Source organism: Loxodonta africana, chromosome 18 (assembly GCF_030014295.1).
Source record: "Loxodonta africana isolate mLoxAfr1 chromosome 18, mLoxAfr1.hap2, whole genome shotgun sequence".
Classification (NCBI taxonomy): domain Eukaryota; kingdom Metazoa; phylum Chordata; class Mammalia; order Proboscidea; family Elephantidae; genus Loxodonta; species Loxodonta africana.
This window is the reverse complement of record NC_087359.1, coordinates 35,649,006-35,671,919: the sequence shown is the minus strand read 5'-3', so window position 1 is coordinate 35,671,919 and position 22,914 is coordinate 35,649,006. Positions and strand designations below refer to the sequence as shown.

The 22,914-nt window shown below is 36.8% G+C and overlaps 1 protein-coding gene across 1 annotated transcript in view; it reads right to left on the bottom strand.

Moving 5' to 3' along the window:
- Positions 1-22,914, bottom strand: part of TOP2A (DNA topoisomerase II alpha) — a 25,497-nt gene extending 2,583 nt beyond the window's left edge. The window contains exons 1-32 of the mRNA XM_010594426.3: positions 22,470-22,914; positions 21,518-21,673; positions 21,217-21,307; positions 20,861-20,924; positions 19,154-19,299; positions 18,974-19,071; positions 18,544-18,756; positions 17,989-18,162; positions 17,695-17,796; positions 17,448-17,585; positions 15,958-16,096; positions 14,928-15,085; positions 14,495-14,620; positions 14,172-14,282; positions 13,922-14,027; positions 13,724-13,833; positions 13,378-13,470; positions 12,729-12,843; positions 12,506-12,627; positions 10,840-10,988; positions 8,680-8,911; positions 8,390-8,524; positions 8,042-8,242; positions 7,662-7,857; positions 5,995-6,086; positions 5,728-5,892; positions 5,526-5,609; positions 4,426-4,608; positions 2,604-2,694; positions 540-689; positions 169-292; positions 31-74 (exon numbers count right to left, since the gene is read on the bottom strand). Coding sequence (XP_010592728.1) covers positions 31-74; positions 169-292; positions 540-689; positions 2,604-2,694; positions 4,426-4,608; positions 5,526-5,609; positions 5,728-5,892; positions 5,995-6,086; positions 7,662-7,857; positions 8,042-8,242; positions 8,390-8,524; positions 8,680-8,911; positions 10,840-10,988; positions 12,506-12,627; positions 12,729-12,843; positions 13,378-13,470; positions 13,724-13,833; positions 13,922-14,027; positions 14,172-14,282; positions 14,495-14,620; positions 14,928-15,085; positions 15,958-16,096; positions 17,448-17,585; positions 17,695-17,796; positions 17,989-18,162; positions 18,544-18,756; positions 18,974-19,071; positions 19,154-19,299; positions 20,861-20,924; positions 21,217-21,307; positions 21,518-21,673; positions 22,470-22,490 — 4,129 coding nt within the window. The 5' untranslated portion in view covers positions 22,491-22,914. The remainder of the gene's footprint in view (positions 1-30; positions 75-168; positions 293-539; positions 690-2,603; positions 2,695-4,425; positions 4,609-5,525; positions 5,610-5,727; positions 5,893-5,994; positions 6,087-7,661; positions 7,858-8,041; positions 8,243-8,389; positions 8,525-8,679; positions 8,912-10,839; positions 10,989-12,505; positions 12,628-12,728; positions 12,844-13,377; positions 13,471-13,723; positions 13,834-13,921; positions 14,028-14,171; positions 14,283-14,494; positions 14,621-14,927; positions 15,086-15,957; positions 16,097-17,447; positions 17,586-17,694; positions 17,797-17,988; positions 18,163-18,543; positions 18,757-18,973; positions 19,072-19,153; positions 19,300-20,860; positions 20,925-21,216; positions 21,308-21,517; positions 21,674-22,469) is intronic.

Genomic DNA, 22,914 nt, shown 5'->3' with positions numbered 1-22,914 from the left:
ACATCTCACTGTTTTTACTTAAATACATACCTGATTTGGCACTTTTCTGTGGCCTCAGTTCTTTGTTAGTGTGCCTAGAAAAAAAAAAAAATTTCTATTGTTATTTATAGTTCATTTTAAGTGTGTCCAAATAATCACAATAAAATCCATATTAGATAAGATACTCACTTTGGGGAAGTTTTGGCTTTAGGTGGACTAGGATCTGATGGGACAAAATCTTCATCTTGAGTTTTTTCATCAAAATCTGAGAAATCTTCCTCTGAATCCAAATCAATTATGAATTTGGATTTTGCTGTTAAAACACACATATACAAAGAATTAAAGAGGGTAATAAGAGAAATATTTAATCCACAGATTGATATAACATTCCATGAAGATTTAAGCTTCTGTTCAATCTCCTAGAAGATATTTTAATTTTCCAAAATTTTACTACAATTACTACTCTAAGATTACGATTACTGCTGTGGGATTAAGGGTCCTAAGTATACTGGCCGTTCAAATCTTGCAGCATAACTAGCATATTCATTAGTCTTCCTTACCTGCTCTCCGGGGCTCTGTTTCTCGTGGAGGGAGATCAAAGTTACTTTCATTATCACTAATATCTGAATCTGAATCAGACCAGGGATTTTTCTTCTTTCCTTTTTTGACTGGTTTAAATGGCAAGGTAGTTTGTTTCTTTGTCTTGGTACCTTGAGGGGAGACAGGCATTAATGACATTTATATATATATATCCTTAGATTCACTTTTCTCCATCTAGCATCTATCCACCATTCAAATATTTATTGAATATGGGTATTTATGTAGTATATATATAAATGTGTGTGTGTGCTTATGTATATTAGACTTCTTCAAGAAAGAGATGCTTGAACTGAGATCTGAAGGTTCAATAGGAGTTAGTTAACTAGTTGAAGGAAGGTGAGTGATGAAACACTCTGATGCAGGAAATAATATGTACAAAGGCCCTGTGAGGGAACACAGCGCATTTAGAAAACTGAACGGCCATCATGGCTAGAAAGCAGAAGTCAGGGGGAGAGGAGCATGAAATAAATAAGGCTGGCCTTGTTAAGCACTTTTTTTTTTTTTGGCAGGGATCCAGTATAAATCAGATTTGGATTTTAAAAAGTTCTCTGGTTGCAGTGTAGAGATTAGAAAGGGGCAAGAATAGATGCAGGGATATCAACTGAAAGTTATTGCTTAAGTCAAGGCAAAGGAGACGGTTCAAAAGAAAACGAATGGCTAGGATTAAACCTTGATGGAGATTTAGTGTCTGGGTCACCAAACCAAACCAAACCCACTGCCATAGAGTTGATTCCGACTCAAAGTGACCCTATAGGACAGAGTAGAACTGCCCCATAGAGTTTTCAAGGAGCGCCTGGGGGATTTGAACTGCCGACTTTTTGGTTAGCAGCGTAGCACTTAACCACTATGCCACCAGGTTTTCCAGTGTCTGGGTAAGGAAGTTTAAAGTCACAAAGTCTTATTAATTATTTTCCTCAAATGTCTCTCACACCCATCTTTTGCTCTTTTATTTCTTTCATCTTGGCCCTCTCACAAGGGTGGTCTCTTTATTGGTCTGATGCAGTCTTAGATTTACAGCCTTGAAAATTCTATAGGGTAGTTCTACTCTGTCCTATAGGGTCGCTATGAGTCAGAATCAACTGGATGGCAGTGGGTTTGGTTTGGTACATCTATTTCTTATTTCCTAACTAAATCTATGGAAACCCTGGTGGTGTAGTAGTTAAGTGCTACAGCTGCGAACCAAAGGGTTGCCAGTTCGAATCTCCCGGGCGCTCCTTGGAAACTCTATGGGGCAGTTCTACTCTGTCCTATAGTGTCGCTATGAGTCGGAATCGACTTGACGGCACTGGATTTGGTTTTGGTGTTTAACTAAATCTAAGGAAACCCTGTGGCGTAGTGGTTAACAGCTACGGCCGCTAACCAAAAGGTCGGAAGTTCAAGTCCACCAGGTGCGCCTTGGAAACCCTTTGGGGCAGTTCTATAGGCATTTCTCCAAAGATAACACAAATGGCCAGTTATCATCAAGTCTTTCCTAACTCATGGTAACCCCATGTGTGTCAGAGTAGAACTGTACTCCATGAGGTTTTCAGTGGATGATTTTTCGGAAGTGATCACCAGGTCTTTCTCTCGAGTAAAATTAAGTAGGTACTCAATAAAGGCATAATCGATTGTTAATTCTGTTTTATTTACTGAGTGCTAACTATATACCAGGAATGGTGTTGAATTCTACAGATAATACAATCACAGCTAAGTTGTGGTCATTGCCCTCAAGAAGCTGTATATACTAGAACCTCAGGATGGGCTACAAAGTGAAATCTAATAAACTGGTGTTTTACTAGACTCCACCTAAGGAATTCAGTGTACCAAATTAACAAAATATTTCATTACAAGATGATTTCTCCTAAAATGAATCAAATCCCAAGGACATTGGGGAGGCTCAAGTATACTTCAGACATAGCCTTCCCTTATGCTACTCAATTCGACTCGATAAAAACTTACTGAACATCTATCTGTGTGGAATGTACTAGGCAACAAACAATCTAGTCTCAGTTTTATACCATTTTCCTTACAGTGTTTTAAATTACCTGGTTCTCTTTTCTGTTTCTTCTCTAATCTTTGTTTTAGGCTCTCTGGTTCCACACTGTCCTCTTGAGGACTTCCTTCAGTATTTTCACTCTAAAAGATAGGAAAACAATGGTCGAATTCTGTCAAAATGTTATTTGGAATGACATTAATATATATAGTCAAATGTGTACATACATACGTATGTATACGTGTGTGCGTGTATATTTATTTAGTATAATAAGTTTACTTAGATTTTAGCTCTTAATTTTGTCAAGAATATCCTTACATAATTTATGGATATATAGATTTCCCCCACCCCCCCAAAACAAACAAACAAAAACCTGTTGCCTTCAAGTCAATTTCTACTCATAGCAACCCTATAGGACAGAGTGGAACTGCCCCATAGAGTTTCCAAGGAGCCGCTGGTGGATTCAAACTGCTGATCTTTTGGCTAGCTAGCAGCCATAGCGCTTAACCACTGTGCCGCCAGGACTCTTAATTCTCTCTAAAAAAATCTTTTACACAAATTTATAAACCAATTTACAACTTAAATGCTTGGTTTGTGTGAAAAACAAACAAATTTTAGGTCTTTGATCAGAAAAAAAAAATGCAGGAATACAGATTAGTGCTTAGCTATTTAGATGCAGAGAATATCAGAAAGATGTTTACCTGTGTTTTATTTACTATGCAAAGGTATTCGACTGTGTGGATCATAACGAATTATAGATAACATTGCAAAGAATGGGAATTCCAGAACACTTAATTGTGCTCATGAGGAACCAGTACATAGATGAAGAGGCAGTTGTTCGGACAGAATAAGGGGGTACTGCATGGTTTAAAGTCAGGAAAGGTATGTGTCAGGGTCGTATCCTTTCACCATACCTATTCAATCTGTATGCTAAGCAAATAATCTGAGAAGCTGGACTAATATGAAGAAGAATGGGGCATCAGGACTGGAGGAAGACTCATTAACAACCTGCATTATGCAGATGACACAACCTTGCTTGGTGAAGGTGAAGAGGACTTGGAGCACTTACTGATGAAGATCAAAGACCACAGCCTTCAGTATGGATTACATCTCAACATAAAGAAAACAAAAATCCTTGTAACTGGACCAATAAGCAACATCATGATAAAGATTGAACTTGTCAAGGATTTCATTTTACTTGGATCCACAATCAATACCCATGGAACAGCAGTCATGAAATCAAGACACATTGCATTGGGCAAATCTGCTGCAAAAGACCTCTTCAAAGTGTTGAAAAGCAAAGATGTCACCTTGAAGACTAAGGTGTGCCTGACCCAACCCATGGTATTTTCAATTGCATCATATGCACGTGAAAGCTGGATAATGAATAAGGTAGACCAAATTAGAACTGATGCCTTTGAATTGTGGTGTTGGTGAAGAATATTGAGTATACCATGGACTGCCAGAAGAACAAACAAATCTGTCTTGGAAGAAGTATAACCAGAATGCTCCGTGGAAGCAAGGATGGCGAGACTACGTCTTACATACTTTGGACATGTTGTCAGGAGGAATCAGTCCCTGGAGAAGGACATCATGCTTGGTAAAGTACAGGGTCAGTGAAAAAAAGGAAGACCCTTAAGGAGATGGACTGACACCGTGGCTGCAACAATGGGCTCAAGCATAACAACAATAGTGAGCATCACGCAGGACCAGGGAGTGTTTCGTTCTGTAGTACGTAGAGCTGCTGTCAAGTCAGAACTGACTGACAGCATCTAACAACAACATTTAGAAGTCAACTGCCCAAAAAGTGTTCAATTTTAAGTGGAAATATAATGTTTGAATTATTTTATGTATAAAGTTCTCATGAATATTACCTTAATTTTCCTTTTAATTTTCTTTTCTGCCTCTGCTTTCATCTCTACAGTTACTCGGGGAATGACTCTTTTGCCAGATGGAGAAGGCAAAACTTCGGCCATTTGTGCTTTTTTCCCTTTTCCTTTCCCCCCTTTCCCAGGAAATCCTACTTGTTCATCTTGTTTTTCCTTGGCTTCAACAGTCTATAAAAGGGATATAAGAAAGCAAGTTTATAAGGTAACAAAGGCATTAAAACATCTATTATTGCTTTAAAGGGATAGCCTAGAAGGCAACGGTTAAACCCATTTTGTTATATTTTAAGATATATATGTGATAAACTGTTCCATTACTAAGTATCCCAATTGTGGAGCTATAATTAAGGTACACTTTGAAAAGGGGAATGTGGAGAAAGAAGACTGGGTTCTACTCCTGATTCTACCACTTACTTTTTGTGAGAATAAAAAAGGGAAGTCAGGTTAAGGATAAAATACATACTTTTTTTTTTTTGTAAACTCATACAAGAAAACAAAAAACCCATTGCCATTGAGTCAATTCTGACTCATAGCGACCCTATAAGAAAGGATGTGATATTAGTAATCTATAGTTATCCAACCAAGTGATTACAATGTGTTGGACATCCACACTTCAATGTAATAAAATAAATTTGAATCTTAAGCCTTTTAGCTTAATTTGTGAAGTGAAATGCCTTTTCTTATGTAAAAATAATGTTGGGCACCAAACACCGCTAGGGAAATGCAGGGAACAAAGGATCTTCTGAAAGTATGACTGGTTGGTCCTGAAGTCGCCTTTGTCCTATTAAGTTGACCTGGGGAACTGGGGTGGTTTTCCTCCATGTTTAAACTATCTTCTCAGTTCCAACGGGTCCTTTCCTTTGTCAAAAATCAAAAACAATTCCTGTCCTTTCCTTGTCGAAAAACTTCTGGGTAATATGCTTCCTGGCATCATTTACTTTATTCTAACTAGTATTTAATCATCTGTTCTTTTATGTGTTATCTGGGAACACACATCCTTATGCCTCCTATGTTTCTAATTATGAGATTCCTGACAAAGAGAGATACATTGCTAGAATAAATATTTCATTAAGAAAAACTCTGTGTACCTCCAGTTCTTCAATAAAAGCAGCCAAATCTTCTTTCCACAAATCTGATGGACTCTTTTTCTTTAATGTTTCCAGCTCTTGTTCCTTCATGAGATAATCAGAAATTTAAAAGTTAAGTTATATGTACAAACAGCCTTCTCATGCAGACAATGATTACATTTTCATTAGAATATGAAAATCCATGTGCTACACAACAACTCACTTTTTCATTTCTTAGTTTGCACAGTTCATCTTTCTTCTCCTTGGTTAGATACCAAAGGGGCATATCAAGAAGGTAATTGAAAGTTGGTCCAGAATCTGTCACAGAGTCACTCTTTTCAGTTTCCTTTTCATTGTCACTGTCTTCATTTTCTTCTTCCTCTGGAACCTAAAGGAGGAATTAAATTGTCGCTTTAATAGAAAATGTGAAACATAGACACTAGGTTATGCAGTGTTTAACAATAGAGAAGAATGCTAACCAAGAAATTACCTTTTGCTGTGCTTCTTTCCAGGCTTTCACAGGATCCGAATCATATCCCCTCTGAATCAGAACTTTAATTAATTCTTTCTTAGGTTTATTTTCTATTTAAAAAAATGTAAACAGAGGTAATGGTTTTGTGCCGTATTTTAGTAAAGGGATAGTTTTACCATACTGTTAAAAATGAAAATTAAATTTTTCTGTCTTGAATAATTTTATATATCCTGGTACATAGAAGTCTTCCTCCTAAAACACTGACAAATGTAAATCACCACAAGGGGGCAGTCAAATCATTTAAGTGAGGTGGTGAGCTCAAGACTGCAAGGGCGATAATTAAAATCTTTATTTCTAAGAGAAACCTCTATCTGTCTCAATTATACTCCCTAGTTTTTTGGTTTCACCACTTGGTTAGGCACAACTTTATTGCCACTCACCCAAAAACTGATTTCTCCTGACCATGGTCCTCCATGATACACTCCCTTTTTTTCTGCAGCAACTCTTCTCAGTGTCTACTATGGCAGTCAGTTCATTATACTTCTGGGGGACATTGATAGTCCTAGTTACGTACGGAATGTGTTTCAGGGTACCACCGTTATCAAGTAGCTTGATGCAGATCCCACTTTTAGTCCCTTCATATTCTTCAAGACTAGATAGTCCCTAGTGTTTCCAAATTCCAGTCAACTGAGTACATTTATCTTTTTTTGAATCATGTCCAACATTATTTATTTTAGCCTTGCCTTAAGCAGTATCTATGAAATTAGGGTTTGATGTGCTAGTTTAAAATTTTTAAAAAATATTCATGAAAATGAACGGTAACTAATAATATTTGAAAATTTTTGTGTATTGTCACGAAACTCTTCTGTGATCACCAGTAGCTTGTGTTATCCTGTTTTGGGACCCATTGACATAACCCATTAAAGTTAACTGGCTTTCCTATAAGGAGCTCTGGTGGCGCAGTGGTTAAAGCCCTTGGCTGCTAACCTAAAGGTTGGTGATTTGAACCCACCAGCTACTCCGTGGGAGGAGGATGTGGCAGTCTGCTGCTGTAAAGATTTACAGCCTTGGAAATCCTATGGGGTAGTTCTACTCTGTCCTATAGGGTCATTATGAGTCAGAATCGACTTGAGGGCTGTGGGTTTTTGGTTTGGCTTTCCTATTTCCTAGTTAGTCCTATCCAGAGTTGAGCCATTTAAGTTTTCTTATACCTCAGCTTCAGTCAAAACCCTTTTCTTCCTGATCACTTAAACCATGACTTGGTTGCCTCTAGAATTTCTCAAAAACAAAAAAACCAAAGCCCCGTTAAGGCATTAGATTCTTTTAGTCATGGGCACACAATTTACTTATAGCCATTTATAATCTTCCTTCCTGTTCCCCCACTTCTATCAGACTTCTTATTTCTACTTCTCTTGAGTTCACACAGGATCCTCTTCTAGCTTTCAGTTCTTTTCTATCTAAATGTCAACTAAATCATGATTTCCCAAGATGATCAATCCAGTAAAAGCTATCACTCTCTCAAACTACAAATACCTCATCAGGTATATGAAAGGAATGTTTGTATAAGTACTTAGCTGAACTAAATGGATTTTGTGCCCTTCCACCATGACTCTCACCAAAAATGGTCAAAGGAAGTTTGGCATGATCACAGTTTCAGCAGAGGCAGTTATTAATCCAAAACATACCAATGATTATTTTGCCATCGATTTTCTCTAAAATAAAGCGAGCTTGATTGTTCAGTTTAGCAGATTCAGCACCAAGCATTCCTAGAAGCCATTCTTTTCGTAATCCGTAATATTTAAGCCTGAGTTCAAAGAAGTCTCTTAGAATATCCAACACTGTGTCATATTTCTTTAAACAGCCAACATGGTCAAAAAGCACCTAGAAAAGGAACACATGGTTAGAGCCAGGAATAGATAAATTGGTTAAACACTATTAAAAGAGCTTTAGAGAAATGACTTTATTCATTAAAGATATAAAAGTAGCCTAAGATATAATTTTTTAAATTGATATTAATTTTTCATATAAATTGAAACACATATATCCCTCTCGTTATGAGACATACCATAGAGTTGCATGTGAGACTAGTATGGAGCTTGAATACTTTGTGTAATCCAGCTCTCTCTGCCTCTGCTAGTTTTTCTTCAGTCATCTTCACGACAAACTTCACAGTGGTATCTGTATGGTATTCCCTGTAGTCTGTTATGAGAGGCGGTGTCTTCTCAGTGCCATTCAACATGGGCTCTAGAACCTGTTCTTTATATGTCTAAAGAAAGAACGCTTTTGTAAGTTTCTAAAACATAGGCTCCTGAATATTGAATAAGTAGTAGTATACAAATTTCTGGGTAGTAGTATACAAAGTGTCCCCCTCCCACCATCATAAAGTCAAAAAAAGAAACCCAAAATTACTTACCTGGGTCCAAGTTCTGATGGGAAGCTCTGAGATTTCAATGGTTGTGGAATTGAGAATAGCTACTTCACCACTAATCACATATTGATTAGAAGCCAGTTCTTCAATAGTACCCTTGAAGTTCTTGTAACTCGGAAGCTAAATTCACATTTAAAAAAATATGATATTGAAGACAGAAATCACAACAGCATTAATTAATAAAACTAACATTATTAAGTATGAAATAAACTTATTTGTGTCGTCTTTGAAAACCAAAGGGAAACTACGGCTCCTAAGGCACTCAGAATAGTTACCATTGGCAAAGGTTCTTCTCCATCCATTAGTCGCCTGATGTTATTCACAACTTCACGAACATCAAAGTTGGGGATTTTGCAGGACCACCCGGTACCGATTCCTTCAGCACCATTTATCAGGACCATGGGTATAATAGGAATGTACCATTCAGGTTCAACGCGTTGGTTGTCATCATATAAGAACTTTAATGTGTGATCATCTTTCGGTGGAAATAACAACCGAGCCAAAGGGCTAAATAAAACAATAAAAGATATGTTATTTTATAAAAAGGCAGGCTTTAACATTTAACTTTAGTGGAAAGGACATGTGTTATCTCATACCTGTACGTGAAAATTACCTTTAGCTTTACTTGTGACTAATATGCTTTTAGTAATATTTATTGGAAACTTTCTATGTGCCAGGCACTGGGAACACAGCAATGAATAAAACAAAGTCTCAGTCTTCAAGGAACTCATATTCTAGTACAGGGAGACAGACAATGAATATACATTTTGTCAGTGGTAGGGTAAAGTGCTAAGAAGAAAAAGAAACTAAGTAAGAGAGATTGAAGGAATGCTAAGGAAAACTAAGCAGTTTCTGATAGAATAACATTTGAGCTGAGAGAAGAAACGGAGGGAATGAGCTATGTGGGTATCGGGAGAAACAGTGTTACAGGCAGAGAACCAGTTAAGTCCTCTGACAAAGAAGTATCCATAACAGGCCAGTGTGGCTGGAGCAGAGATGCTATGAGATGAAATCCAAAGATACGGCAAGTGGGGGTGCAGATCACAAAGGGTCTGGCTAGCTAAAATAAGTTTTAGATTTTACTCTGAAGGAAGCAGTTGGAAGGCTCTGAGCTAGTGTGACACATTTTAAAAAATTACTGTTATAAAGAAAGGATGAAAGACTGTTACGAAAGTCTAGATGAATCTTAGAACAGGGTGGTAGAAATATGAGAATGGTCAGATCCTGAACATTTTTCCAATGTAAAGCCTATAGAACTTTCTGATGGATTAGATACAAATTTGGAGAAAAGGAGTCAAAGGTAACTCCAGTTTTTATAATGAGCAATTAAAAGGATGGAGTTCTATTTACTGAAACAGAAAGACTTGAGATACTTATTAGACATCCAAGATGGAAATATTGGGAGGGGAGCTGGACCTACAAGTTTGGAGTTCAGGAGAAAGGTCACGACTGGAGATTTAAAGCTATGGGATTAGAAGGATGGGAGATCATTTGGGAAGTTAAGTGTGGATAGTGAAAAGAGGTCTGATGAAGGAGCCCTGGAGCAGTACAGCACTTAGAGGTTAGGAAGATGAGAAGAACCCAGGAAAGAAGACTAATAAGGAAGGGAACCAATAAAGTCTGGTGTCTTAGAGGTCAAAGTTGAAAAAGGTTAAGAGCTGGAAATTGACCATTAATAATGTACTTTCTTTCCATGGACTTTTTAAAGGAAGTCAGATTTCAACTGTGGTATTTAAGGAGAATCAAGCTCTTTTTTACTCAGACTCAGCCTCAGGATTTCTCAACCTTGGCACTATAGACATCTTGGGCTGTATAATTCTTTGTGGTAAGGGGCTTTTCTATGTACTATAGAATGATTAGCAACATCCCTGGCCTGTGCCCACTAGATGCTATTTAGCACCGACCTCCCTAGTCATGATAATGTCTCCAGACATGTCCAAATGTCCCCTGGGGGGCAAAATCTACCCTGTTGGAGAACCACTGTTCTACATGAAGAAAGAGGAGAAAAATATAAGAAATGGAAGTAAAAACTTTTATTATCTGGCAAGGAATCAAGAGATACAAAGGGTATGGCTATCAGGTTGAAACAGGATTTTGACTTTCTGCTTACTGCAAAAACAAAACAAAACAAAACCCAAACTCATCGCCGTCGAGTTGATTCCGACTCATAGCGATCCTGAAGGACAGGGTAGAACTGCCCATATGGTTTCCAAGGATTGCCTGGTGGATTTGAGCTGCTGACCTTTTGGTTAATAGCCGTAGCTCTTAACCACTACACCACCAGGGCTTCTACCTACTGCAAAGACCAGCACAATGAAACTTGAATGAATTTTTCAAAATTAATGATTCAAGCATCTGCATCAAAGTTACATTTTCTGAGTAAGTGAATTTATATATTTTTGGTCAACTAACTCTCATATTGTTTCAAAACTGACCTGAGCATTGTGAAGATGTATCGAGGACTAGCTGAATCCTTGCCACCATGCAGCCTGGTACCAAACTGACCAATGGGTTGCAAGAGGTTCAGATTATTGCTGCCCACAAAATTCTGAGCCAAATTAATAATGGTCATCATTAGTGACATCTGGAGGAAAAAAAAAAAAAAATTCCTTAATAAGTAAGTTTTAATAATACATATCCATATGAGCCTCACTATAATTCTGTAAGGTTTTATGAGTTTCAGATGTTTAGTGACTTGTCCCAGATTAATACATAACAAGCAGAAGTAGTCCTAAACCTAAAACCTCTAGCTCCAAGTTCAGAAGGCTCTTGCCTTCCAAGTCCTATTCATCCCTGAAGGAATAGCTCAAATGTCTCCCTTCCTCTCCTCACCCTCAGCAGAATGAAATAATTTCCTCCTTTGTGTTACAACACTGATGACTTTTGTGTTACAGCACTGCTCATTTATATTACAGAAAGTATCGCTTTATTCTATATTTGTGTTGGTCCCCTCGCTAAATGTTGATTACTTTGAGGGTAGGGAACATATTTTATTTATCTGCATATATCTGGTACATGCTAGGCATTCAACAGATACTTGCTCGGTGAATATTTATTGAATCCCCACTATAGTCTGATTTACAGCAACAAGTAAGACAATCCTTGTATTTAAAGTTAGTAACCAATCTAGAACTTATAAAATTCTAAAAAACTAAGCAATCTAGTTTAAAACTGTCTTATACAATGACGGCACAAAAGCAATTCAATTACAAAAAAAATTTTTATGTAAAATCATATTTTGAATATATATGACATACAATATTGACTACACTATGGACTGCCAAAGGAACGAACAAATCTGTCTTGAAAGAAATACAGCCAGAATGCTCCTTAGAAGCAAGGATGGAGAGACTATGCCTCACATACTTTGGACATCTTATCAGGAGGGATCAGTTCCTGGAAAAGGACATCATGCTTGGTAGAGGGTCAGCAAAAAAGAGGAAGGCCCTCAATGAGACGGACTGACACAGTGGCTGCAACAATGGGCTCAAACATAGCAAAGATTGTGCAGATGGCACAGGGCTGGGCAGTTTTTGGTTCTGTTGTACATAGGGTCGCTATGAGTTGGAACCGACTCTACGGCCCCTAACAACAACATGTAAAGTCAAATAATTCAAATATATATAAAGTAAAAGTTGCCCTCTTTAATCCTCAGGGATAACCAAAGTTAATTTGGAGGATATCCTCCTAGATGTTTTAAGTTTTATTGTGCCTCTTTTCTTTTTGACAATAGACCATGGACGTTCTTTACTGTCAGTATATACAGATTTACTTAAGGTACATCACTGATACGTCACAATTTATTACAACAATTTTCCAATTGATGGACATTTTGGATATCTAAATTTTGATATCATAAAATTATAATAAACACTGTTAAATATCTTTGAACACAGATCCTCACATACTCATAACTGTCCTTCTAAGATTACTTCTAGAAATAAAATTAACTAGGTTAAAGGGTATACACATTTTTCAGTTTGATAGATTTTACCAAATTGTTCTCTAGTGGCTCATACTCTCCAAAAAGTGTTTGGAGAATAATTTTGCAGGTGTTTCTGCTACAATGCTTTCTTGAAATGTTACGGATAATATGTTTACCTCACCATGATGATAAGAGGACATCTCAGCCACTGACCCAGCTAACTGGGCAACCTTCACCTCTCGCTTGTCATTCCGTTTGAAACAAGTAAACAAAACCTTTCTCTGACCTGGTTTCAAACCTTCAAGATCAAAGAATGGCAAACATTAGTTCTCAATTTAACCATTTCTGAGCATTGGTTTCTATCTTATGATAAAAACAGACTAACAAATTGGAACTCACCATCCACCATAGATGGGATAGATCTCTCATTGTCAGAATTTGAGAACAGGATAAGTTCCTTGTTTATGAAGTCATTGTAGGTTAGATATGTGGTAGCCTGCCCATACAAGTAATCCTGAGGAACCAAAGAATATCACAGGCTCTAGTTTAAAATAAAAGATACTGGTCCTGGAGGAACAACTCAGAAAAAGAGGGTGAGAATGGTTGCACAACTCGAAGAATGTAATCAATGTCACTGAATTGTACATGTAGAAACTTGAATTGCTGTATGTTTTTGCCGTGTATATTCTCAACAACCACAAAAATAAAGTATTAAAAGAAAAAAGATACTGGTCTTACAAATGCTTAACACAATCAAACAAGCCTCTCAAGAACTGTAATTTCTGTGATAATTTTAAGTACTTCAAAAACAGAATTATGTAGAAGCTATTTTATATATTTTAAAGATACAGCAAATTTAATTGTTGCACAACTAGTAAAAAATGTGCATTGCCTGTGTAATCTTTTCAGGCCCAATACATTATTGTGGCAGCCTGAATAAAATAAGAACATTTCTATAGTAAACTATTAATTTGCTATAATGGTGATCCTATAAGGTCAGTCAAATAACAGAATAGTAAATTTTGTGTGATATATTTAAAACTTTTACCTCTGGAAGGCCAAGCAACTTCCGTTGTCTTCTATCCTCCATGAAATGAGTTAACCACTCCTTTCGATCATCAATCTGTTTTTTGCTAAAGGCCTACAAATAAGATGAAAAAGATGACAAAGGTACTGATAGTTCCAAAATATCTTCTATAAGAAAACAAATAAACAAATTACAAGAAAACCTCAGTTTTCTAAAATGTCTGGTCCCTTTTTCAGAGATATGCTTGACTGGACATATTCTATCATATAAAACACTCTTATGAAAAAATTTAAATGCTTCGATTGACTAGCTAAAGCACTGATTTCTAATATTAGAATGTATATACAAAATACAACTCAAAACTCACCAGGCTGATTGCAGCATCATCTTCAGGACCAGAATATTTGAATTGAATCCGATGTCTTTTCATATCTGCAAAGTATTCTTTAGCTTCTTTTGATGTGCTGGTGCCCAAACCTACAAAACCAACAGACCAAGTTACCCCATATAATCTTGTACAAAGGTATAAAACAATGAGAAGTTCTTTATCAGTTTCATTACAAACCTTTGTAATACTTGACTTTCCATTTTTTATGATTTGGAGTAGAACTTTTCCATTCTTCAAATTCAGGAAGGCTATAGAATGCTATTTCTTGCTTATTTTTAGATACCTGTGGTAAAGAATACATCGTTGTAGCTTTCCAGACTGCTGGATCCCCTTCCTACCATCCCACATTTCTGGGGTCATATGTATATCCAGGTCTGAGGAGCACAGTCTTAAAATATCCCTTATGATATCTTAGAAATTAATATACCTTTACAATGGGGGTGATAAATTCCTCCAGAAAACGATGTCTTAGAAGAGAAGGCCAGTTGTGATGGATAAAATTAATCAGCAAGCCTTTGATATGGGAACCGTCTTGGTCCTAGAAATATTTGGAAAGCCAAAGCACAAGAGAATTGTTTAGAAACTAAAGGGATTATGATTGACCTACTGGTATTTCTCAAAAAATTTCTACAAGGATAAAAAAAGGCTGTTCATATTCAGACTCACTTAACCTGTACATAGATGATATGCAAATTTAGTATCAAATCTAAATTCAGTATCAAATCTAAAATATCTAATAATAAAACTGACCTGATCTGTCATAATCATTATCTTCCCATAACGAAGAGTCTTCAATGAATCTTCATCGTCATAGCTTTTCTTGTACTGAAGACCCACAATCTTAATGATATTGTTAATTTCGGCATTTTCCATTATCTGAGATGCAATATACCAGAAAAATAATGTTTTCATTATAATTTTCAAAAGAACAAAGAAATACAAGAGTATACAATGCTTGGATTTTCTTGCGTTCCAGTATTTTCTGTCATTAGCCTAGGCTTTATTTTTTTTTTAGTAAGCCACGAACGTCTGTTAAGATGTGATACAATGCACCCGATTTCTTAAAATTAACAACAAAAAACTGTATATATTTCAAAATGCCCTTTTTGAGGGAATGAAATATAAGCATGAAGTCCTACATTATAAACTAAACATAGATCCTAAAGATAGTTTTATATGCTACCTGTTTATGAGAAGCTTCTCGAACATTGAGTATTTTTCCTCTAAGAGGAAAAACCCCATACTTGTCTCTCCCAACCACACCAAGGCCTGAAACAGCCAAAGTTTTAGCTGAGTCTCCCTCAGTCAGGATAAGAGTACAATCAGTGGAGTTTCGGCCCCCTAAAATAAAAGTCCACAAATTAATATTAGCACATTTGGTTCAATTTCAAATATACTAACTGAGACATGTTAATAGCTTTGTGACAAGGCACAAATAATTTACAATTCATAACAAGTTTACTTTGGAGGAAAATGGAGCTAATAATTAAATATATATTTTAGCTAAACCAGAAAACCACACCCAGTGCCATCAAGTCGATTCCGACTCATGGCGACCCTGTAGGACAGAGTAGAACTGCCCCCATAGTTTCCAAGGAGCGCCTGGCGGATTCAAACTGCTGACCCTTTGGTTAGCAGCCATAGCACTTAACCACTACGCCACCAGGGTTTCTGTTTTAGCTAAAGTTCATAATAAATAAAAAATACCTTAATTTCTAAGACTAATTTCTGATATTTTTATTGCTGTTAAACATTCGTCTGATCATATACTATTAACGTATTTGTTAGGTAATAGGTCACTATTCAGACATCTTTGTTTTACACACACAGCTAATCACCAAGCCAAAAATTAGAAATGTTAATTGGTTAATAGCAGGGAATTATTTGATTAACAAAATTATTTTGCTGAATATTAAATGTCAAGGGAAAATAGTCATGATATGTGGCTAAAGTTCAAAATAATATATCAGAGATGGTTGAAAAAAAATTTTTCAGGTGTTTTATGTTCAAACACACCTGGTGAAAAGACTGAAGGATAGCAAACCAACAATGTGGGCAATATTAATTCTTTTCTGTATTTCCAAATTTTCTACAATGAATATACTACTTTTGAAATCTAGAAAAACATTTATACAGTAAAAAACAAGCAAAATGAATAAAACAAATAACTGAACTACAAGATTTAAATTTTGGAAACATTATTAAATGTGTACCTGCATCATTGGCATCATCAAGTTTGGGAATTCCCTTAATTCTGTTATGTTTTACAGCTGAACACTTCTTGTTTAACTGGATTTGGGCCTTAAACTTCACCCAGTTTAGTATGCTTTCTACAATACCGCAGCCAGTTGCCTGAAAATGAGACATTTCACGTTAGTGAAGAAGGGTGTGATCAGAAATCTAGAATATAAGTGAGTTCCCCTCCCCAAAATAATGAATGTTATGAATAAGTGAGAAGTGTGTTACATATAAAAAAAGTCCAATGTTATGTTGGAACCAAGTCAGTTGGGGGAGGGGTGGAAAGTAAAAGTTTTCCTAAGGAAATAAGGTTTAAGCGCTAAAGTAGTTAGCCAGGTGAAAAGCATTTCAGGCAAAATGATTGGCATATGAAAAAGCTCTAAGGAAGTGAAGAGACTATGCATTTGAGTAACTGAAAGCCAGTAGAAACGAAGCTTAGACAATACAGAAAAATGTGTCATGAGATGAAGTTGGAGATACAGGTGGAGTTAGATTATGGCAGGATTTTGTTGGCTAAATTAAGGAATTTTGACTTTTTCTAAGGGTGGAAGTCACTGAAAAGTTTCAAAAGTAAGAGAATGAAGAGAAAAATGTGTTTTAACATAAAAAGATCGCACAGGAGGATTGCAGAGAAAGGACTGAAGATGTATGAGGGTTAAGAACCTATCATCAAATAGTAATCTAGAAAAGACGATGGTCGGACGTTATTAAAAAAAAAAAAAAAAAAGACGATGGTGGGAAGTTACTGAAGTATCCAAGAAATGACTCTTATTGGTTGTATTAGAGAGGAAAAAAAAGAAATGACTCTTATTGGTTGTATTAGAGAGGAGAGGGGGATAAACAGAAAGCTCCCAGATTTGGTTGGTTAGTGGCTTTTACAATGATAAAACCAAATGCCATTGAGTGGATTCAGACTCATGGCAACCACATGTATGTCAGAGGACTGTGTTTTACACGGTTTTTAATGGCTGATTTTTCAAGGTAGATCATCAGGCCTTTTTTCTGAGTTGCCTCTGGTTAGACTTGAACTGCCAACTTTTGGTTAGCAGCAGAACAAGTTAACTGTTTGTACCACCCAGGGATTCCTCCTACTCTGACAGGAAATAGTTCTGTTTGTTGGGGAGTTTGTTGTACAGGGTTCAGTAAGTACAGAGGTAATTCAGTTTTGGATGTGTTGACTGAGAGCAACCACAGGCCACTCAAGTGAAGGTATTTGGTAGTTAAACAGTTACACAAACTGAGTTCAGAGTGTTCTGAGCTGAATATAATATAACTGGGAAACATATATAAACGGTGACTAAGCTTCTGGTAAGACTAGTGGAGTAAAAGGTATTTTTTACTTCCTGTTTCAGATTAGGATGAACTGGAGAAGTGCAATGTGGTAGGATCTGTTTCTGCAGAGCTGAGAAAGACAATGGAAAATAAAGTAAGGTGCTTCTATTTTTATTTCCCTGTAAGTACTCACAGCTTTGATGAATTTTTCACTTAATTGGCATGTTGATCCAAAGCTCTTGACCTGTAAAGTCATGTTTTCCTTTGTTTGAGAGTCAAAGGTTGGGTTTTCAATTAAGGCATTCACAAAAATCCACATGTGATTTTTCACCTGCAGTAAAAGTTGATATTAAATTACTAAAAACTTATTCATGCTTTATTTATAGCTTTTCTCTTCTCTCTTGGCTTTAGAAAAAGAAAACGGTGCTAAAATATCATACCTGATGCGCTTTTACAGCAACACCACCCTTGTTCTTCTTCTTCACAACATCAACAAGTTTAGTCACTATCTGGTCAGCTACATAATCAACATGTCTGCCTCCCTGATGAAGAAAAATACCAAATTGTAAAGCTCAGTATCCTCAAAATTATAATATTTGAACAGTAAAAAACAAAACAACAAACTTAGCTTCCCTTGTACCAACACAACCAAATATCTGAGTTCATTTCATATATTAACATCAATAAAAATTTGAAAAGATAAATCATAATTAATAACTCAAGAATAAAATTACCTTGGAAGTAGCAATGCTGTTGACGAAGCTAATTTGCTGAAAACCTTTTTCACTCATTGTTAAACACACTTCCCACCTGTGGTTTACTTGTTCATAGATAACTTTCAGTGGGTTGCCAGTTTCATCTACCTTATCCTTCAAATACATGTCCACATAGCTACGGAATCCTTTTACCTGTACAGGAATTCAATGTGATGATATTAAAAAAAAAAAAAAAAAAAAGAATTATAAAAAGAAGACTCAAAAATAGATTATGAAGATTTTTCAAAACTAGTAAAATAGTGTTCACTGATTAGTTATCAAAGGAGGACATAAAAGGGTTTATTTAGGTGTTCCTTTGAAGAAGACATTCCTTTATTAAGTTTTAAATGAGATGATTAGGGAAATGGTATATACCATTCTCTTTTCAGGAACATGTCTGAACATATTTGGTAGTTAAACAGTTACACAAACTGAGTGGTAAGAAGAACATATAAGAGGACAAAATTAATTTTGTACTTGATGACCATGATCGCAAAATCCCTCATTACCCTTAACACTCAGGGGAATACTCACTGGCAGTGTATTTCCATTAAGAAAGACTTTGACATCTTTAGTGGATCCAGCAATATCATAAGCTCTTCTAACCATCAGTGCAACAATATCTTTGTCCAAGCTTTGCATTTTAAACTTAGACAAATCAGGCTGGAAGGTGATACATGTATAATCTTCTCCACTAAAGGGCTTGAGTTCCATCTCGCCAGCTTTCCCCATGTTATCCATCCATGTCTAAGGAAGTTAAGAATAGGAAAGGTGAAAAGCTTAAGTCATCTCACAAACTAGAAAAATGTAAATTTACAAGTCATAGAAAGTAACAATAGTTATTTTCACAAATACTTTCCCACTATTTAATAGTTTATAAATTATATTAAGTCAAACCATTAATGCCATTATAAATTGCTGTGGTAAAATTCATAATCAAGGCACAAGATACTTATTTACTTGCCTGTTTGAACTTTTTCTTGTATTCTCTACTGGCTGTTTCTACAGTGAATTTGGTACTGAATATATTACACAATTTGGCTCCATAGCCATTTCGACCACCTGGGCAAATAAAACAGATAATCATTTAAAAGATCTATTTTTCCAGCAACTAATATGTTCTTTATGTTCCTCAATACTCTACCTGTTACTTTCTTTTCATCATCATCATAGTTACTAGAAGTTAGGAGCTGTCCAAAAATGAGAGCTGGGACATACATCTTCTCAACCTTGTGCTCAACAACAGGAATACCTTTTCCATTATTCCATATACTAATTAAATTGTTTTCCCTAAGAAAACAGATTAAAGTTTTTATTGTAAAATAAACATTAAATTAATACTCAGCATTTTTATATCTAAATATTGATATTATTTCTAAAATATGGCAATTCACAAATGTCAATTTCCTATGACTTCTTCATATACACCTTCTGAAACTCAGCACAAACTACTTTTCCCACCATGCCACTTCAGGAGTAGCTACAATGCCAAAGGAAAGATAAACAAAACTTAACATTTTTAACATCTGGGCAGACACTGATAATGTTTTAAAATATGAAATTTTTAAATGTTAGCATAAACAAAGGGAAATGATTTATTCCAAATGGAAAAAAAAAAGACAAAAGTTGGAAACAATATTATTTTACTTATTTTAAGAGGATCACCTGTACTCTAGTTCCTTTAGCGTTCTCACTGTTATGGATTGAACTGTGTTGTGTCCCCCTCAAATCCTAACCTCTATGCCTGTGGTTATAATCCCACCTGGGAATGGGTTGTCTTTGTATGTTAATGAGACAGGATTAGTATAACGTAACTTGACTCAATCTCTTTTGAGATATTAAGAGATCAAACAAGCAAGCTAGAGAAGCAGAGATGGTGGAAGATTGATGCTCCAAAGAACCAGGAAACAAGCTAAATGGACAAGAACCTTCCCCAAGAGCTGACAGAGAGAAAGCCTATGCCTAGAGCCTGTGCTCTGAATTGGGACTTCTAACCTCCTAAACTGTGAGAAAATAAATTTGTTTGTTAAAGCCATCCATTTGTGGTATTCCTATTATAGCAGCACTACATATCTAAGACATACACCCAAAAAGTCACAGTGCAAAACAAATATAAAAGGGAAAAACATTATCAATCATAAATGAGACTTCTTACCAATAAAATGCTGAAAAGTTGGACTTACTATTATTTTAGGTTAACTCTCAGAAGACAGGATATATTTTCGTTATAACTGGCACACACTATGATTCTTATTTTAAATAAGACATAATATTACCTATAAGAGACCAAAACTAGCTCAATTAACATTTTCTGAAAGACAATCATCAGGTTCCTGGGAGTATCCAAGTACTTCATCATTAACACTTACAAAAAGAGCCTAAGGTGTAGTTTACTTCACAAGTGACCAGGCTAATAAAAAGGTAAAACAAGTACCCTGACCACCCACTAAGGGACACCCAGCATTTATACCTATTCTCTACCACCATCTGCTGGTTCATTATTTGAATAGCATCATGAAGAAAAGTTAAAACTCTAGGCTTCAGAATACTTAGAGAAATTATTTACTGGAGATGCTTGCTAAAGTATTTAGGGCTGAAGTATCATGATATCTGCAATTTATTTTGAAATGATTAAAAATATATATATATAGATGGAGTAAATATGACAAAATGTCAATAACTGTTGGATCTAGGTGGTGGGTACTGTAGGTGTTCATTTTAATGTTCTGATTTTTTTTGCAAAGTTTTGATTAAAAAAAAAAAAAGCCAACTTCACTAGCAGCCAAAGTAAATGCAACTAGGAATAACACTAACAATTTGATATAACAAAAGACTAAGCAAAAAGACATACGGGTCAATTGTGACTCTGATACAAGACATTTTTGGGTCCCTTTGCTTGTTGTCCGCAGCATTGACTGAAAGACAATAAAATACACATTTGTAAGAAAAGTATTTTTTGAAAACATTCTTTAACATGTAGAAAAAATTTCCCAAATAGCACAGGAGTAGCATTAACAAGGTGTTAATTTAGCAATTTTTGTCCACAGTACTGTTTCTAGAAAAGAATTCAATTTCCTGGGCTCCAGGAGACGGCCCCATTTTTGCCAACTATTCAAAATCACAGGAGCTCTGGAACAAAGGGTTTGATAGGAATGATACCTGTGAAAGATCTGACTTATAAATCTTTAGGTGAAAAAATTTACTCACCTAGAATCTCATCAAAGATTTTGTATAAACCAGGAACAAAAGTGACTTCCCTGTAGTTAATGCCAATATCTTCATCGTAAACCCACATTTGCTAGAAATAAGGCAAAAAAATATATAGTTATTTTTATTCTTTATTCTGCTTTACCATCATGATTACCATAGCCTTCTGGATTAACACTACAATAGATGTATGACCGCTAAGGCCAGTTCCAGTGACAAACTACGTGAGATATAGAAAGTTAATCTGCGAAAGAACACATTTTAACGACTAAATAACTGCTTTTCATTAGCTTGATTTTACCTGGGTCACTAATTCCACAGAACCAATGTAGGTGTCCGGGCGGAGCAAAATATGTTCCAATTGCGTTTTCTTTTGATAGATTCTTTCGATAGACAGTCTTTTCTTAGCATCTTCATTTTTCTTTATTTTGTTGATTTGCATATTTTCATTCACAGGCTAGCAATTTCAAACAATGGGAGAAAAGGAATTTTTAATCATTGATTTATCAGAAACTATGAACAAAAAATCTCCATCATAACGATACACTTAAACCCACTATAACAAATTGCAAACTTCTAGCAGGCATTGGTGGAGTTCAGTTTTGTACCAAAACGGCCATTACAGTTAACTGCAGCCAGCGTCAATTTCAATAAACATACGTATTATCTCACCAGGTGCATCTGAAGGGAAACATTTTCCTTGAACACTGCCTTAGGTCATCACTAAAATCCACCCACTTCGTTCAGCTACACAAATATTTACTGAGTTCCCCTCCCACCGTGTCGGGTCTGCCGGCTCCTCGGATGGGGAACCCCGTGCCATCCTCAGCATCTTCCCAGATCAGCGACATTCAACCCCATTTTCCACAGAGGGGAGAGAGGAAAGCATGGATGCGCTACTTGACGCCACACGCAGACCACTAGAGTACAGATCTACCACAGACCGAAACGAATGCGGTCCCTAGAAGCAGTCTAAAACACAACACTCCCCCCGGAAGCCCGTTTAGCCGGTAGTACTTCAATACTAGCACTACAAAGGGGGCTCGCCCTACTCACCATCACCCAGAGCCCAGGGAGTGGGGCTCCACAGGGAATATGGGCTCCCTACCCTTCAGGGAGCTCTAATGGAGAGCCGGGGCTCTCCGCCCGCCGCGGGGCCGCACCGCGGCCCAGAAGCCCTCACCCCTCACGGGTCGCCAGAGATGCCCGAACCGCGCTGAGGCTCCACGACCGGGCCCCTCCGCGAGCTGTACCTGCAGTGGTGACACCTCCATGGTGACGATCGTGAAGGGGCTCGAGAACCCTGGAAGCGACTAAACCGGCGGAAGCCACGAGACGACCGGGAACCACCAAATCACTTCTCCACAGATCCGCGTCGGTTAGGAGAGCGCACCTTGCCCCATTTGAACCTTCCTTTAGCCCGCCCAAATCTGATAAGCCAGTCCCTGACTCTCTCTCTCCGGCTCTGTCGAGAACAACCAATCGTCACTGGTCTTTCATATTCACCTATGAACGGCGGAGTTGTTTGAGGGCCTGTTCGAATGAACCAATTAGACAAGGGAGGCGGGACTAGAGGGTTTCAAAAAGGCACCACTCCAAGTCGTTATCGGAGAGACAGACAGGGAATCTGGTCAATGAGGAGAAGTCATTTTTTCCTCTCGGCGCGGGAAACTCCGTAGAGACGAGCTGTGGAAGGTG